At 40.7% G+C, this 15,420-nt stretch overlaps 1 protein-coding gene across 1 annotated transcript; it reads right to left on the bottom strand.

Annotated features, from left to right (window-relative positions):
* Positions 1 to 8,211: 8,211 nt before the first annotated feature.
* Positions 8,212 to 15,396, bottom strand: NDUFS6 (NADH:ubiquinone oxidoreductase subunit S6). Its single transcript, XM_040587970.1, has 4 exons — positions 15,214 to 15,396; positions 14,309 to 14,362; positions 10,274 to 10,396; positions 8,212 to 8,356 (listed from the first exon to the last, which is right to left on the bottom strand). Exons 1-4 carry the CDS (start codon positions 15,358 to 15,360, stop codon positions 8,291 to 8,293), a joined length of 390 nt encoding a protein of 129 aa, XP_040443904.1. The 5' UTR covers positions 15,361 to 15,396; the 3' UTR covers positions 8,212 to 8,290.
* Between the last annotated feature and the right edge of the window lie 24 nt (positions 15,397 to 15,420).

Here is a 15,420-nt window from a genome sequence, read left to right as displayed (position 1 = left end):
ACATTAAATACAAAAGCATTCAACGCCCTGAATACCCTAAATCTCTCCAACTGCATTGACTTATACTCGATACCGATTCCGAGGACAGCAAGCAGAAGCCTTGGCGGACCGATCCCAGCCGCCCTGACACCCCCTGACATTTGTGCCAGCCCACACCCCTTCATCCTCCGCTGCTCCGCCCCAGCCTGCGCAGGATGGAAATGCCGAAAACCAGGATTCGGGTCCAGCTACGACAACGTTATCAGTCACAGGCAATGAAGAAGGTGGAAGCGGAAAAATCCAGTCTCCAGTGGTACGATAATGCCGCGTGACCCTTGGCGATTTTGGCGGGCTGTGAGAGATGGGGCATTAAGAGAGGGAAACTGGAATTTAGTAGAACAGATAGGCGGACCACTCCTTGATCTTCCTACTCCTTCCACCGATGCGCCGCACGCATATCCTGTTGTATTGGGAGATGCGGGTGCTGGTAATCCCCATGTTCATACACCATTTGCTTGGAAAGTAGTACAGGACTTGTAAAAAACCGTTTCACAGTACGGGGTGACTGTGTTCTGTCACGCAGAAAAGCTGTTTATAATCTATCGTATTACAGAGGTTGAAATGTATTTTGCTATAAAAAAAAAAAAGGAAAAAAAAAAAAAAAAAGGGAATGAAGGGAATGACCGCAGAGGCACGATTAGAGAAAGCATGTCATGTTTGGAACTTCCTGAAAATCTCTGCCGACCATGTGGTGCCTTCCATTGCGTGGCACTTTGTGTTAATTGGTGACAAGCAGGAAAAGCACGAAGGTGTCTTAGTACGCATGAAAGACCCTTGTACCGGGCATTGGTTGGGACCACGTGAATTGTTAACTTGGGGGAGAGGTTGTGCTTGTGTTTCTAGAGATGAAGGTCCACGATGGACACCTGCTCGCTGTGTGCAGCCTGAGCTTAGCGTGCCAGACCGTGGGAGCACTGCTGCCGCCAGTGAACCCAGCTAATGTGTGGCCGCCTTACTGAACCAGTCCTTGTGTGGTGTGCCCTTCCTTGAAACTGATTTGCAGACATTGTTGCAAAAAAGTGAATGCATGTGGGGAATGAAGAATCTTACTGAAAGTCTTGATATTTGGGTAATTGATTACCTCTGTATAATGTTAACCCAAAAGAAGTTGATATTGTTTGCACTTCGAACGTCAATAGTTGTTTTTATGTAGATGCTAATGTAGTAGAAGGCTATGATGGGACCATGACACCCGCATAAATCAACACGTGAACATTTTGAAAAACATAATGCGCTTAAACGCAATATAACTTTGGATGAATCGTATAATGATGTAGTTGATTTATGGAACTGATAGGAACATACTGCAGCGGTTCTTCTCTTATCTGGAGTAACAACAGGGAAAATATTAAAGAGTTAAATCACCTTGTTTGTTAGGCAGTTAAGAATGTGAGTCAAATTTGCCATTATTCCATACAAAACAGAGCAGCTATTGGCTTTTTGTTGTTGGCTCAAGAATATGGCTGTGAGGATTCTGATGGTATGTGCTGCATGGATTTTAGGCGCCCCATTGCAGCAACATGTTACCAATATCTGAGAAACTGTCAGCCGTTTTGGCATCCATTCACTCAACCGACAGTATTGTTTGTTCGCTATGGCCTTGTTTGCCATCGTGTTTGCAAGGGCCCTGCAGAACATGGCAACCCTGGTACTAGCTGTTCAAAAACAAAAAGGGGGAATTTTGGGGGTCTGCAGACAAGTTAGTTGACTTCAAAGACTTAGTCGTGTACCTTTAAGACAGCCACAAATTGTCAGGTATGTAAATAGGGTGTGAAGAACCGAAACTTAGAACCACAGCAGACGATCACCTACAGCAACAGCAAACAGCAAGCAAGAAGAACACAAAAACCTCTCAGGGTCTTGACACATGTACTGTCTAAGATACATAAATAATTAGTATAAACAATGAAGGCCATTTTGTCTGAACCCAGCCACGCAGACATAGTGTTTTTCAGTCTTCCTCAACCTGCATCACCACAGGCACATCCAAACATTAGGCCCTGTATCTCCCCCCCCCGCCCCATGCATATCACAGCTTGGTTTTCAGGGTTGGCAGAAGCTGGAGTGTGTCCAGTTCTCGCTCTAGATGTGCCGCTCCTCCAAGTGCTCTGCACAGCTGGTGGGATTTTACAGCTCTGGAGCTGATCAAGAGGACAACTGCTACAATCCCTTTGGCAACTTGAGCCCTTACAGTGCTTCGTTTCAAATGTGCCTGTGCTCTCTTCCCTCAGAGAGGGACCTGGGCTTTTGGGGTCAACAGTGGAATTCTTGCCACATGGAATAGTTTTATGGAGGAGAACCCTTTTCTCCCTCTAACAAGCTTTCATTTTCAGTGTCCAGCCTCCCTTACACCCAGGCACTCCAAGTTAACAATTAGCTCAGGCAGCTCCCATTTTTCAATCACACTGCTGTACTTCTAGCGTGCCTTCATTACACATTACACAAAAGGGATAATGGCATTCTATTATCTTAAATTTTTAAATTGAAAGCAACTTTATATTAACCAAGGTGTCCTTAACAGCTACCTGATACACTTTCCATATTTACTCATACAGTGCCAAAGAAGTAATTTTTTGTACAGTCTCATTACCCATGTGAAGTACTCAAGAAAACCAACCCAACTAAACACCACCTCACAGTTGGTTACCAAAAGGCACTGAAAGAAAGTCCGTGTCCTTACTATTTCAAGTCAGAGTTCAGAACATAATTTAATATTAGGTTAAGATTTAGGATTGTTAACATGAAATCTGCAGCACACCATCAGTCCTCTCCAATACAACATTACCCTTTTTACTACAGATAATGAACAGATGCTTAGGACTAATAATCTTGTTTCATATCACCTTTTGAGGTTTTCTGCTACAGTTGCTGTTACACCAATTTATTTATAAATCCACTTTTTAGTATTGAAAACATATTTCAGATTTCTTTTCAGCAGTTGATGGCTAAGAACCAGGTCTTGCATTTTGCAAAGTGGAAAAGCTTCCAAAGAATGCTACACAGTCCAAATATTAAGGTACTTCCCTAAGTTTAATCAGGTACTAAATCATAGGTCTGCTACCTATTGCAGACTATTTATAGAAGGCGAAGAAGATGCATCTTATGCTCATTTCTCCTTCCCTTAATCAACAGTTCTTTCTTGAAAACAAAGACCCACCTTACTTGACATATTCTTGAAACTGACTCTTTTCTACAACAAATCAAAGTTTAGTTAGAAGAATATAGATGGCCAGAAAAATCTTTAATTAATTTGCGTATGTTCCTAACTGCATCTTTTAAAAGAAGACGACTGACAAAAGACAACAAAAACATTCTGTCCCAAGTAAATAAACACCAGGCTTCACTGATTTTCTTTGTACCTCCAATAAAGAAAACAAATTTCAATCTTAGAAATTTATGACAAAAGTCAGCGACTTCAATATTTAGACAAAGTTAACACAAGTAGAAATGACTTGTTAAGACAAATCATAAAGGAAGACTAGTAGAGGTTATGCAATATTTTACCAGGTACCTAAAATCTCACATTTCCTCTTAGAGCTTTCTCCTACATTTCTAAATTAGTCCAAAACAAAGAGATCTCATTTTAATCATTAATGACTGTAGTGAAAGCAGTCTAGATTTCTTGGTCCACGTAACATTAAGAGGAAAACTAGCCAAATGCCTGCCTACTTAGATCACTTTATGCTTAGATCAAATTTATGCTTTAGACTAAATGAAAGAGTATCAGAAAGAACAGGCTTTTGTGTTAAGCACTTTTTTATTGGAGTAGGAGATAAGCATTAGAGACTATTCCACAGAGACAGTATAAGATAACCATTGCTTTGTCAAAGACCTAATCCTTCATAAAGGGATTGGGGGAAGCAACAGAAACAAGGAAGAGGACAAGAACAAAAACAGGAAGAAATTTAGAAGAAAAAAAAAAAAAAAAAGGAGAAAATACATCCAGAGCCAAACTTTTTAAAAAAAGGTGGGAAAATACCTACAAAGTTGCAGCTAGTTTTATGAATTCTGTAATGTTCAAATACATTCATATTGCAACTGGATTCACACTGCTTAGGGATAAGAACTTGCTTGAATTCTTGTGCTTACTAAAACAACATCTCCATGAGAAAGTGCTGTTGGTAGCATTTCTCCTGGCATACAGTTGCCAATACATCAGTAAAAATGTATGTACAGAAGGTTGATGGAGAGGGCTTCCTAAAGCAGGATGTTGTATCAGCAGAAGATGTATGAGTAAATGCAGTTATGCATATTCTCACAGCATTTGCATCACACTGAGGGAAAATAGCAGGTCCTTTAAAAAAAAAATGCAAGGAGTTCTAAGGCAACATTCCCAGTGCTCCATCACATCATTTCCACGTTGCACAGATTACATTCCTGGTTCCTCTGTTGCACTTCTATGATCTGTTCTTCCACATGGCAATTTTTGCTCTGTCAGCTCAGCTTTTGACACTGAGGATTTCAGATGGTGATGGACAGCAATGTAAACCTGGAATGACCAATGACTGCTTAACTTTCAGGTGCAGGAAGGTAAGTTCTTCTGTCAGTTAATTTTGCCATATCTCAAACACACCTGAGCTCCATGAACTGCTTTCCACATGGAAAAACTGATAATCATGTTCCACTTGCAACCCCCAGCTGCTATCAGTCAGTAGAAAACGGTTTGGGATCTGGAAAGCCCGGAGTGAAGTTTGTCACTAACTGGGCATGCAAGGTCTTCAAGGTGTATCTTGTTGCGCATGCTGCTAACACTAGACAATGCCTGACAATAATAAAAGCATGTGGAAGGATGATCATTCACATCACAGTGACATTTGCAGCAATGACACACAACATGTTTTTAATTCTACTTTTTTGGCCCTACTATATTGCCTCTGATTATAAAAACTGAATTTGCTATTCTTCCCTAGTTACACAAGTTCTGATGGACCTCTGGAAAGAGTGACTCATGATAATTTGCACCATGAACTTTACAGCAAGGTGAATGCAGGGTCATTTCGCCCCGATCAGTCTATTCCATTGGCAAGACTGAATTGCCAGATGTGTTCCTCAAGGATCCCTGGCTTTAAATTAGGACAACATACTCAGAGACCACCACAGAAAGACTTGAATTGCCTCTCAAAACAACATAGACCAATAGCAGGGAAAACACCAAAGAATGCCAACATGTGACTATTACAAGACCAAACGTTTCTACTGCTATTAAAGGATGTACTTTACCTGATCCTTTGCAATAGCATTGAATAAAAAGTGCAAGTATTACTGGCAGGTCAGAGAGGAGGAAGCATAGAGATACAATATGCTGATTCAGAGAAGCCTGTTACAAGAACAATTTCCAGAGCACAAGCAGAAGCCCTAAGACAAAGTTTTCTGGAACGTGCTACTTGCATATTATGCTGTAGTCATAATGCTTTGTGCTCTTGTGAACAAACAGGACTTGCCTTGTAAATTCATTTTAGTTGCTTTTTAATTAGAGGGCAGAGAGCTACCAAGTAATATGGGGAAAAGGATGGATGGTCCTTATGTTTTTGAAGTTTAAATACATAGTGATTTTCACCAAGAAGAGCTTAGTTTATGTGGCAGTAAAGGGAAAAGAGCCTACCTGTTTTTAGTAGGTAGAAGCAAGATACAGTTGTTAAGCTACACACCAGTGTAGAATACTTCACGTTTCCATAGTGACAGTATAAACTATGAGTTGTACTCGGGCAACCAAGGTAAGACTATAGTTCCAGCCAGGGATGAATTTTATCTATAGGGAACAAAACAGTGACCGACAAAATTTAAGTCTGAAAGCTTTATTCCGACAGAATTTAAGTCGGAAAGCTTACTAGTCCAAATTTGTTACCCTGAGAACTGTAGTGCTGATTTGGTACTTAGGCATTTTAGTCTATCCTTGCTTTGATACTGATGTTTTAGTCTAGCCTCATAGATCCATTTTCATGTCTACCTGCTTGTGACCACCATGGTAAAAGTTCCTGCTTTCCCTCGCTACCTTTTGCTGCGGATCAAGGTTGGCCCTTCCACAGGTATGTGGATGGTGTGCCTCGAAGTGCAAGGCTTCACATAAACAGCTGTTCTCAACTAGATCTATAAACTTAACACACAGGAAACAATAAGGAGCAGTCTGAAGTTTTCCCATAAAGATCACCAAAGTGAAATACAGACCTTGTTTCACTGGTGTCAACAGCTTCATATCACAAGTACTTTAAGGAAAATATCCAAGAACAGCATTCCATAGTTGAGACCAGTGGGATGGGATTTGTCTGGGTCCTCAGCAGATGCTGTGCCAATTTAAACATTGTTAATTCATTGTAAGCAGCAGTGATCCAAGCAGATACATTATTCATAAGAAAATCAAAGACCCAAGGAAGAGGGCCACATAAAATTAACTTGGTTTTGGTCGCTTTGAAGAGATGATTGCACCATGAGACAACTGTGCCAGCCAAGACGCTCTACAAACTGGTAGGGTGCCAGACTAAAAAGCAACCAGACATCTACTTAAAGACAGACATTGCAAGTTCAAGTAATTATGTTATATTTAGAGCATGCAATGAACTTACCAGAAGACCATTTATAATGTCACATTTGTGTTCAGTTGACAGATAATTTGCATAAGGTCAGACAGGCTGAATCCAAGTTACTGGGTTTTATGAAAGGATCCTTTGCCATCTTTGTACATGTTCAGATGCTATTCCAAACACAACATACATTAAGCCTTCTTGAACTTGGCCACTGTACTAACATTAAAAAGCTGTAACCATCATAACAGCTCTCTAGCCTCAGTCAGACCCTGGGCTTACAGAAAAGCCAGTGTTCAGTAACCTACACTGAACTTACAATGCATAACTAATATTACTTCCTAAATCTAGGTCATTACAAAGAATTAATTGAAGGCCAGTCAGATGATCACTGAAACCAGCACCAATGGAAAGGAGAAAAAGTGAGGGAAGAAGGGGAAGACAGAAAGGGATGTTAAGCTCTTACAGGTAGAATGAATGAAGAAAGAGGAGGGGCATGTATGTGAGTAATTGCAGTATTGCCTCTAACACACAACTTCTACAGAAAGGATAGGTCAGACCTTGCTTTAAGCCTGACTGTGTTGATTCAACTTCATCTATAAATTGACACAAACGAGTTAAGCAGTCATAGGCCTACATAATTTGTTTTACCTTGATACCACCACATCAATTTAACTAAAGCGATATAAACAGCAGGTTTAGAATCACAACCCATTAAACTTTGACCAAGCAGCAGTTACTACCTGGGACCATGTTCCACCACCAGCATTGGGGGGTGGGGGGGAAAGTCACTTACTGACAACAGATTAAAATGCTCTTCGGAGCAAAGATCAAAGCTCTGACCCTCCTTTTCCAGATACACACTCTGTTTGAGAGTCACGCTTATATGACTGAATGCTATGTAAGTGAAATTAAGCAAGGTAGATGTCCTACAGCCAGCCTCACACAGCCTAGGTGGATGCTGTCATTGTCAGATTATTTGCATTAAAGGAACAGAAGCTGCTACCTGTAATGGAGCAGATCTCACTTTGAGTCTGAGAAGACCCCGTTCCTAAAGTGGTTTGAATCCCAAGCAGAATCAGATACTTAAACTCTGGTCCTATCAGTTGGAGGACAAATGCTTATGTTCTTACCTTTCACGTGTGCTAGCTCAGGTAGTTCTCCAGCTCACACTAACTACCATTCTAAGGCACTGTCCATTTCTTTTAAACCAGTAGCAAGTGTAGCTCCTTAATTCAGGGATGACAATCTTGCTTCCAGGAGTAAGTGTTGTAATCCTGAGGCTCATAATATCTTTGTGCTTCTGTTTATGAATCTAGCTGTAGGTACCAGGCCATTAACAAACTAAAGAGTGTCAAACAACGCCAAAAGACAAACATCTAGGATAATTAATCTCCAAGTAAACACTTACATCCAATTCAGTGTTGAAAAAATACAAAACTACCCAGTACAAACCAAACCTATGCTGCAGCCAAAAGCCACTTCCAAGCCTGCAAGAAGTCTGCCAAACAAGGCAGGACATTTGTTCTATGAAAACCAATTAAGTACAAAGCAGATATTTTAATACCATTCAGCTCTCAAACACTTGACAAGCTGGGTTTTAAAAAGGTACTAACTGGACTTCCCATAGTTAATCACACCACAAATGCTAATCTTTGATTTCTAAATATATTGTTTATTTATAGTTAAACATTAATATCTGAACAGAAATTTGCAAGCATGCAGGGATAATCTCAGTGATGTTTTTGTTTAAACTGAAGTCCACAGTAGCCACATGTTCCAGTCTTTGTATCTTTGTCCTGGAAAAATATAAAAATACAAAAGCTGTTAGTTCCTCTTTATAAAACTTCTAGAAATTACAAATATTCTCTTGTATATTTATATGTGCCACCTTAAAAACAGATCAGTATAGCTGAAGTACAAAGTTTAATCTTATTTGAAACACTGAAAGTAAGAACAGCGATATGAGGTTTGTGCTCGATTTCTGTATCCGACACAGCTTCCTTTCTGCCAGCCTTTTAACTACCAGGCCTAATCACAACGTTAATTTTAAAGTCAGGTGGTGTCTCTTCAGCAGTAAAAGATCCTCTTAACCAAACTGGACATCTTAAGTCAGTTCAGTCATATCTTTCCAGTGTTCTGAAAAGATCATTTCATAATTAAGGTAATACAGAACAGGATTTGGCATTTCCAAGTTATATATAGACAGGAATTCTGGACAGTAGTATCAGCTGACAGAGTTAGTTGCAGGTAGAAGGAAACTTCAGTAGGATTCTGGGATGCTGAAAGAAAACATTTTGGAGAAAAGTAGCAGTTATTACTGTACAAAATGTTATTCTGCTCTCCAAAAGATACATTTATTTTGGAAAATTTAGAAATATGACTGACTGCGAGCTGTTGTTACAGTACTTCCTAACACAACAAAACACAAAGACAGTTAGATAAACTCTCACGGATCTTCTGTTACTTAACAAAACAAATTTTTGGTCATGAAGAAGTAAACTCATGGTTCCCCTTCCTTAATACAGGATTAAAATTGAAAAATCCAGACTACCCTCCACCCCCAAAAGCCTGAATTGAAATTGTTAGGGCTAGAGGAAACAAGCTGGTCTAACACCATTTTCTCTGTTTGCAGGCATTAGCTTTCAAGAGCTAAATCACAGACATTTGTAATTTGATTGTTAAACACAACAGGATCTCAAAATTCACAAAATCTAAAGCATTCTTCAAGAAGAGCATGGCACAGGTCAAACAAATCAACACAAATGCAACTAATCAGCAGTGTACTACAGAAGTTAATTTAAGACTGACAAACACAAGCTTCCCAAGTATTATGAACTAGAACCGCTGAGCGTTTGACTGAATTATATAAAATGAATGATTACTAAGTTCTTACGTTGTTCAAAAAAGTACTTGTGATTATAGCCAGGAGTCACAACACCACTGATACTGAAGGACACTAGCTGTCCCCCATCATTCTTTTGGATATTAAATAAATGCCAAAGTTTAGGTGAACAAGCGTTTAGACACCTGCATCTCAGTCTCTCTGCCTGAGAACAGTGCCTAAGCAACAGGTCATCGTTGATTTCACTGAGGCTGTATGTCAGTAGCCTCAGTATTTTTACTCTCTAGAATAACAATACACTGGAAACTATCACTACTGTCAATAGGAGGATAAGACAACACTTAATCTTTGCTGATTTTCTGACAGTGATAGAAACATTCAATCTTCAAAATTACCAAGATTCGCAGAGACTGAAAGAGGGGTTTGTTTGTTTGTTTGGGTTGGGTTTTTTTCCTGTTCTTCCTTGAACTTGCAAGATTCAGAATAAACTGCATATTCCCAAGAATATTACAAATGTATCCTCAATCTACACAGTGGCATTTAAATAGTCAGACTGTCTCAAAACACAGCAAACATGGGGCTTTTTTGTTCTCCAAGCACTGCTTGTTCATATTACTTCAGTTAATTTGTTTAAAATTTTTTTTTGTCCTATCAAACAGATCAAGATTTAAAAAATAAATTTATGTAACTTCAAATTGAAGCCTTCTAACTCTTCCAATTAAAAAATTCTTAGTTTTATATTAGGCACCAAATAAAACAAGCTTCTCAAATGGTTTACTCCTTTTACTTTGTTAAACTAACACGCCAAAAAGTAGATAATATTACAAACAAGAATTTACAAAGCATGCTATACGCAGAACAAAGTTATTACCAAGTTTATGTATACTTTAGGATGTCCCAAAGCTCCACCACCACCGTCGCATGATACCACTCTACTTTCAACTTCACTCACAGGCTGTTCTGCTATCAAATCAATTGCAAAGTTCTTGTTCACCTGTAGGAGAAAAAGAAAACTGTCAGATACCTTCCCCATTCAGACAGAAAGCAATTGTTATTTATCACTTCCCCAAGCAGTTCTACTACAACCATCTTGAGAAGTTCCTGCATAGGCTTTCTCCCACCTCCAACACCAACTCAGGCTGTGCTATAAGCCAGGTCAGTGAACTATGCATGTTAAACTCTGCATAAGTAATCTTCCCCTCATACACAGGCCACATCAGTACTCAGGTTTACAACATGACCTAAGAAGATTCTGCAGAGCAGGAACAAGCAGCCAAGAACAGAAGATATTCAACTGATGTTGCCTCTGTATTGTGCTTCAGCAACTACATGATAAAATTGCAAGAGACTCACTGCTGATAAACTCAAACAATAGTGGGACAAGTAAGGTCAGGAGTGAGATAAAACCACTGCTGGTAATTTAGAGCCTCTCACCGTGTACCTTATCCTATCACTACACAGGAATCTCAGGAAAACATGAACATGGTGCATAACAGAAGTCAGAAAGGCAAACTGTTCAGCATTATAAAAAGCAAAATCTCTAAATGTCACTATGCTATTGTGTAAATCCCTCTTAGCACACTTACTGAATATGCATATCACTGACCAAGCAGGGCTTTTTCCTAGAGCACACCTGTGTGGCCCAGCAAACACATCCACCTCCAGACAGGCCTGCGACACAGCGGCTCACACCTCAGCAGGACCTACAGCACCCAGCCACAGCACTTTCCTCCCTCATCCACACCAGCCTGTTCCAACCCACTCCAAGCCAGCACTGAGCAGAAAACTACCCCTACCCCTCAAGTCAACGTGCTCCAGGAGAAGCCAGTTTTTTCAAAGGTGATGTTATACATACACAAATATAAAATTATATGCACGCCCAAAGAAGGCACTATCTACTCCTCTGTGGATAAGGTTCATAAACATGCTGGTATTTGAATGAAGATAGGATTCTTAGGAAAAAGATACCTAAATGTCCATTAAATGAATCCTTAAGAACTACAATAGTATGTTTATATAGTTCTAGTGCACAACTTAGGATCTTTCACCAAGCCTTCAATTAAATTTCCCCAAAATTTGCATTTCAGTACAGCACTGGAAAAGTCAGTTTTGCCAACAACTAGATTTTCTTTACCTAAAGAAGATGATAGCCAAAGTTAACAAAAATTTAATTTTTGGTATTGAAGCAAACTGGCAACATCAAGAACCCTACTCCCTGAGGTCTGTGTCCTACAAGTCATATGTAATCTTTGACAACCTGCAAGGATTTTTATTGCTGCTTTTAATAATGCTCAAGATAGTGCGTCCTTCATTTCGTGCTAAAGCAGCAGGGAGTTAGCACCATGATGCACCTCTGCTTCAAGATCAGAAGTCGAACTCCACTCCTCCCAACATTTCTTAACAATAAAGGTATTTGTGGGGAGAGGGGAGAAGCAAGAACCTCTCATTCACTGTACAGCTAGGCCTTGTCTGTGGCTCAGACTACTAAACAAGAAAGTCTATGAACTCACAGGGAATACATGCCAGAAGCAAACAGACTGAGAAAAACTAGGAGGAAAAAAACAAGTCATTTCAAGTTACATCACATCCCTTCAAATAAAGCACAGTGGTGTTAGTGGGAAGAGGCCATTTCCCTCAGCACATGCAAATGCTCCTTGCCCAATGCACATTCAACGAGGAGGTTTTATCCTGGCCATAGTGCCAATTTGAGAGTCCCATTGCTGCTTCTTTCCACCTACTTGCCTGTGCCAGTACATGGCCTGGGAGACCAAGAGAGAAAACCAAACTTGGAACTGACACAGATCCAAAGATCCAGAGAGAAGGAGGAGACTGTATTTAACCAGACCAGCTCTGAGGTCAGTTCTCCTCACAGCTACAGCTGCTGCACCAGCCCAGCAGAAAGGGTAAAGCCAAAGCAGGAATGGCAGTGTTTAATTAGGTCGTGTGGTACCTTAGGGATTGTACAAGGGCAACATGAGCCTAGTCAGACTGCAGCAGATGCAGTTTAACAGTTGCCATGCTCAGTTTTCTGACAGCTACTTGCTTTAGGCCCTTACCAGAGCAGTAATCCCCTGGTTCTGCACAACCAATGCAGAGAACAATGATTTTAGCAAAAACACATGGATTTCATTAATGATTAAGCTGGCAAAACTGAGGGAACAATAGCCACATACTCTGGGCTGTGACCCTGGGCCTGGCCACTGCCCAGAGGAGCAATACACAGCACCCAGGCACAGGCTCAGACATCCTCCCTGAGGGCACTGCATACAGCAGCTGCATCACCAGACAAGAAAGCTGCCACAGCTGGACTGGGCTAATCACAAGCCAGACCTGACCACCCGTAACACTCTGAAGGCAAAGAGAAGAGGTAACCAAGGAAGTACAGTCACCAACTTCACAGGCTAGCTTTAGCTTCAGAAACAAGACAACATTCAGACTACAGACACAGCTGAAATACCAGCAGCTGAAACACACTGGGGGATAATGGTGAAACCCCTACAGACAGATCTCATTAATAAGAACCGATGAGGATTGTTTTAGTATTTAACAAGAAATTTTGTTCCGATTTCACATTAAAACCTAATACTAAATCTTACTCGGCAGACTTAAAGCTTGTCTTTTGCTGGAGGAGGAGGAGGAACTGGGCCAAAATGAAAACCCTGGTGTTCCTCACCACAGTCTGAAATCAGCTGCTGGCAAAGACACATCAGAGGAACCAGTACCCTATGGAGAATTAGGCGTAAGAAGCATTTCCTACAAAGTTATAGAACTAGCACAGAAGCAGACATTGCATTAGAGAGAGACCTACTTTGTCACTATCCTCCCAGAAGTAAACTACATCATTTTAAGTAACATTTTCATTTAACTATTTCCCATGTAGAATCCCCACTTTTGCCACAAAGCACAAGTTAAATTGTACCCATGACACAACAAGATAAACTCAGTATAAAACCTCAGAAATCAGCATAATTAATTCAGGTTAATTTAGGAGGGGAATAATTATACGCAACTGCATTAAAAATCTACCACACCTGATATTTAATTATTCTAATATACATTCACACTTAGACACTAATCAGCTGTCCAGGCATCGAGGAATACAATTTACTGAAACAAATTTCTCTCCCAAAAGCCAGCAGATCCTTCATGGAGCTGTGATGTTTGATCCTTAAAGAACTCAGTGCTAAAGGACTTAAAGTTTCACATACCCACGCTATTGATAAACAGCAGCGACAGGCCCACAAGATAATTTCACAGTGGCTATTATTATACATTTGTTGATATTACTAGACTTTGAAGCTTCGTTATTATACTCTAAATCTTAGTTTTGTTACATCACTATTTCAGCAAATGCTTCCTAGACTCTGGAAAGTCTCAAAAACATGTTTTTTAGTGGCCTCAAAAACTCAAGTTTGGGTAAAGATCAAAATTTTAACTGCAGAAGCAAATTAAGCTTCAGACACACAATTCAGCAGAGCATTTAATTATGTGATTTTTCTGAACACAAAGGGCGCTAAAAACATGCTTAAAGTTTTCTTAAAACAAAAAAATGGTCCAAGTTTAAGATGCTCACGTGCCTACAGCTTTCACAGCCTAAATGTAAGCACTTAACAGATATAGGGCAACTCTTCAATTTTTCAGATTTGCCAGAAGTAGGGAGGTATACAAAAGCTACTACAAGCTGTCTTAAAAGAAGACTTTTCACCACAGTGGAAAAAAAAAACCCACACCAAAAACCAAACTACAGAACAGTTTGGTTTTGGAAAGATTTTTTTATTTGGTTGGTTTTGGTTGATTTATCAGTTGTTTTTTCTTAAATGCTAATCAAGTTGAGGACATCAATAACAGACATAAAAAACCACCACAAACCATCCCCTCTCCCATGAGTAATAGTAGAAGGACTTACCTCCTTTTGTCGTCCAACAAATCTAACTCTTCTATAATCTTTTTCTTCATATACCTGAAGAATAAAATAACTTGATCTTATTTAAAAAGCAATAACCATAAATAAAGAACACAGAGGCTTGCAGCCCTGTCAAGACTAAATAGCTTAAATGGTTTCAACCTCAGTTTCAACTATTGACATCATCTTACAAATGCGTAGTGCATAGAAAAAGCAGTTTCCATTTCTCTCACACAGGAAAATAAATTGTAGGTAGGAAAGCAGAAAAGAAAAGGGTGGTGGTGTTTAAAGCCAGTAAACAGGAGCTTTATCTCTGATCATAGAGACAAACAGAAAATCTATTACTTGTAATGTTGTTCTTTGATCCCACACTGCCATCTGGAAGGTGAGCTAAACCTGGAAAGTCAAGTTTCATATTTATTTATGTCTGAGTTAAGCAATCACAGTGAGAACCTTCCGACATTAGCTCCACCAGCTGTGCCTCTTTCACATCTCCAAAAGGTACGGCACAAGTCTCCCTTGTTTGCATGCTCAGTTTTTACACTAAAGAACAGATAAAATGGAGTTACGAGGCACTGACACTAGCGTACCTCCCCTCTGTCACCTCCTCAGCTACATCAAACGTTACATTCAGACCACAACACTCGGTAACGGCTAATGACCGTTTCTAATCAACTTTTTTTTATTTTTTTGAAGCCACACGTACCTTTTACCGAGATATCATCCGACAGCTTGAATTTCCACAGCACGTACTACGTGCACGAGCACAGCAGCGGTGCTGCTATCGGCCCCAGGCCCATTCTCCCTCAGGCGCCGGCCCGGCGGCAGGCCCAGCCCGGACGCGCCCGCCCTCCCCGGCAGCGGAGGAGTAGCACCGACCCCCGACTGCCCCAGCCCCACACGCTCACCTGCCCCGTGTGCGTCACCAGCTCGCCGGTACCGGAGACCTGCACACCGTAGGGGCGAACAGAGGCAGCAACCACCGTCACCGGGCGGGACGGCAGCAAGCGGCTCAGCGGCAGTAGGCGGCAGAAGGTCGCACCGGGCGCCGCCATCTTGGACCGGCCACGTGACCCCCGCTGGGCGGGCGCAGGCGCACCCCTAGCCCCGCCCCC

Source organism: Falco naumanni, chromosome 3 (genome assembly GCF_017639655.2).
Source record: "Falco naumanni isolate bFalNau1 chromosome 3, bFalNau1.pat, whole genome shotgun sequence".
Taxonomy (NCBI): domain Eukaryota; kingdom Metazoa; phylum Chordata; class Aves; order Falconiformes; family Falconidae; genus Falco; species Falco naumanni.
The sequence above is the reverse complement of the archived record's forward strand: the minus strand, read 5'-3'. Positions and strand labels throughout refer to the sequence as shown.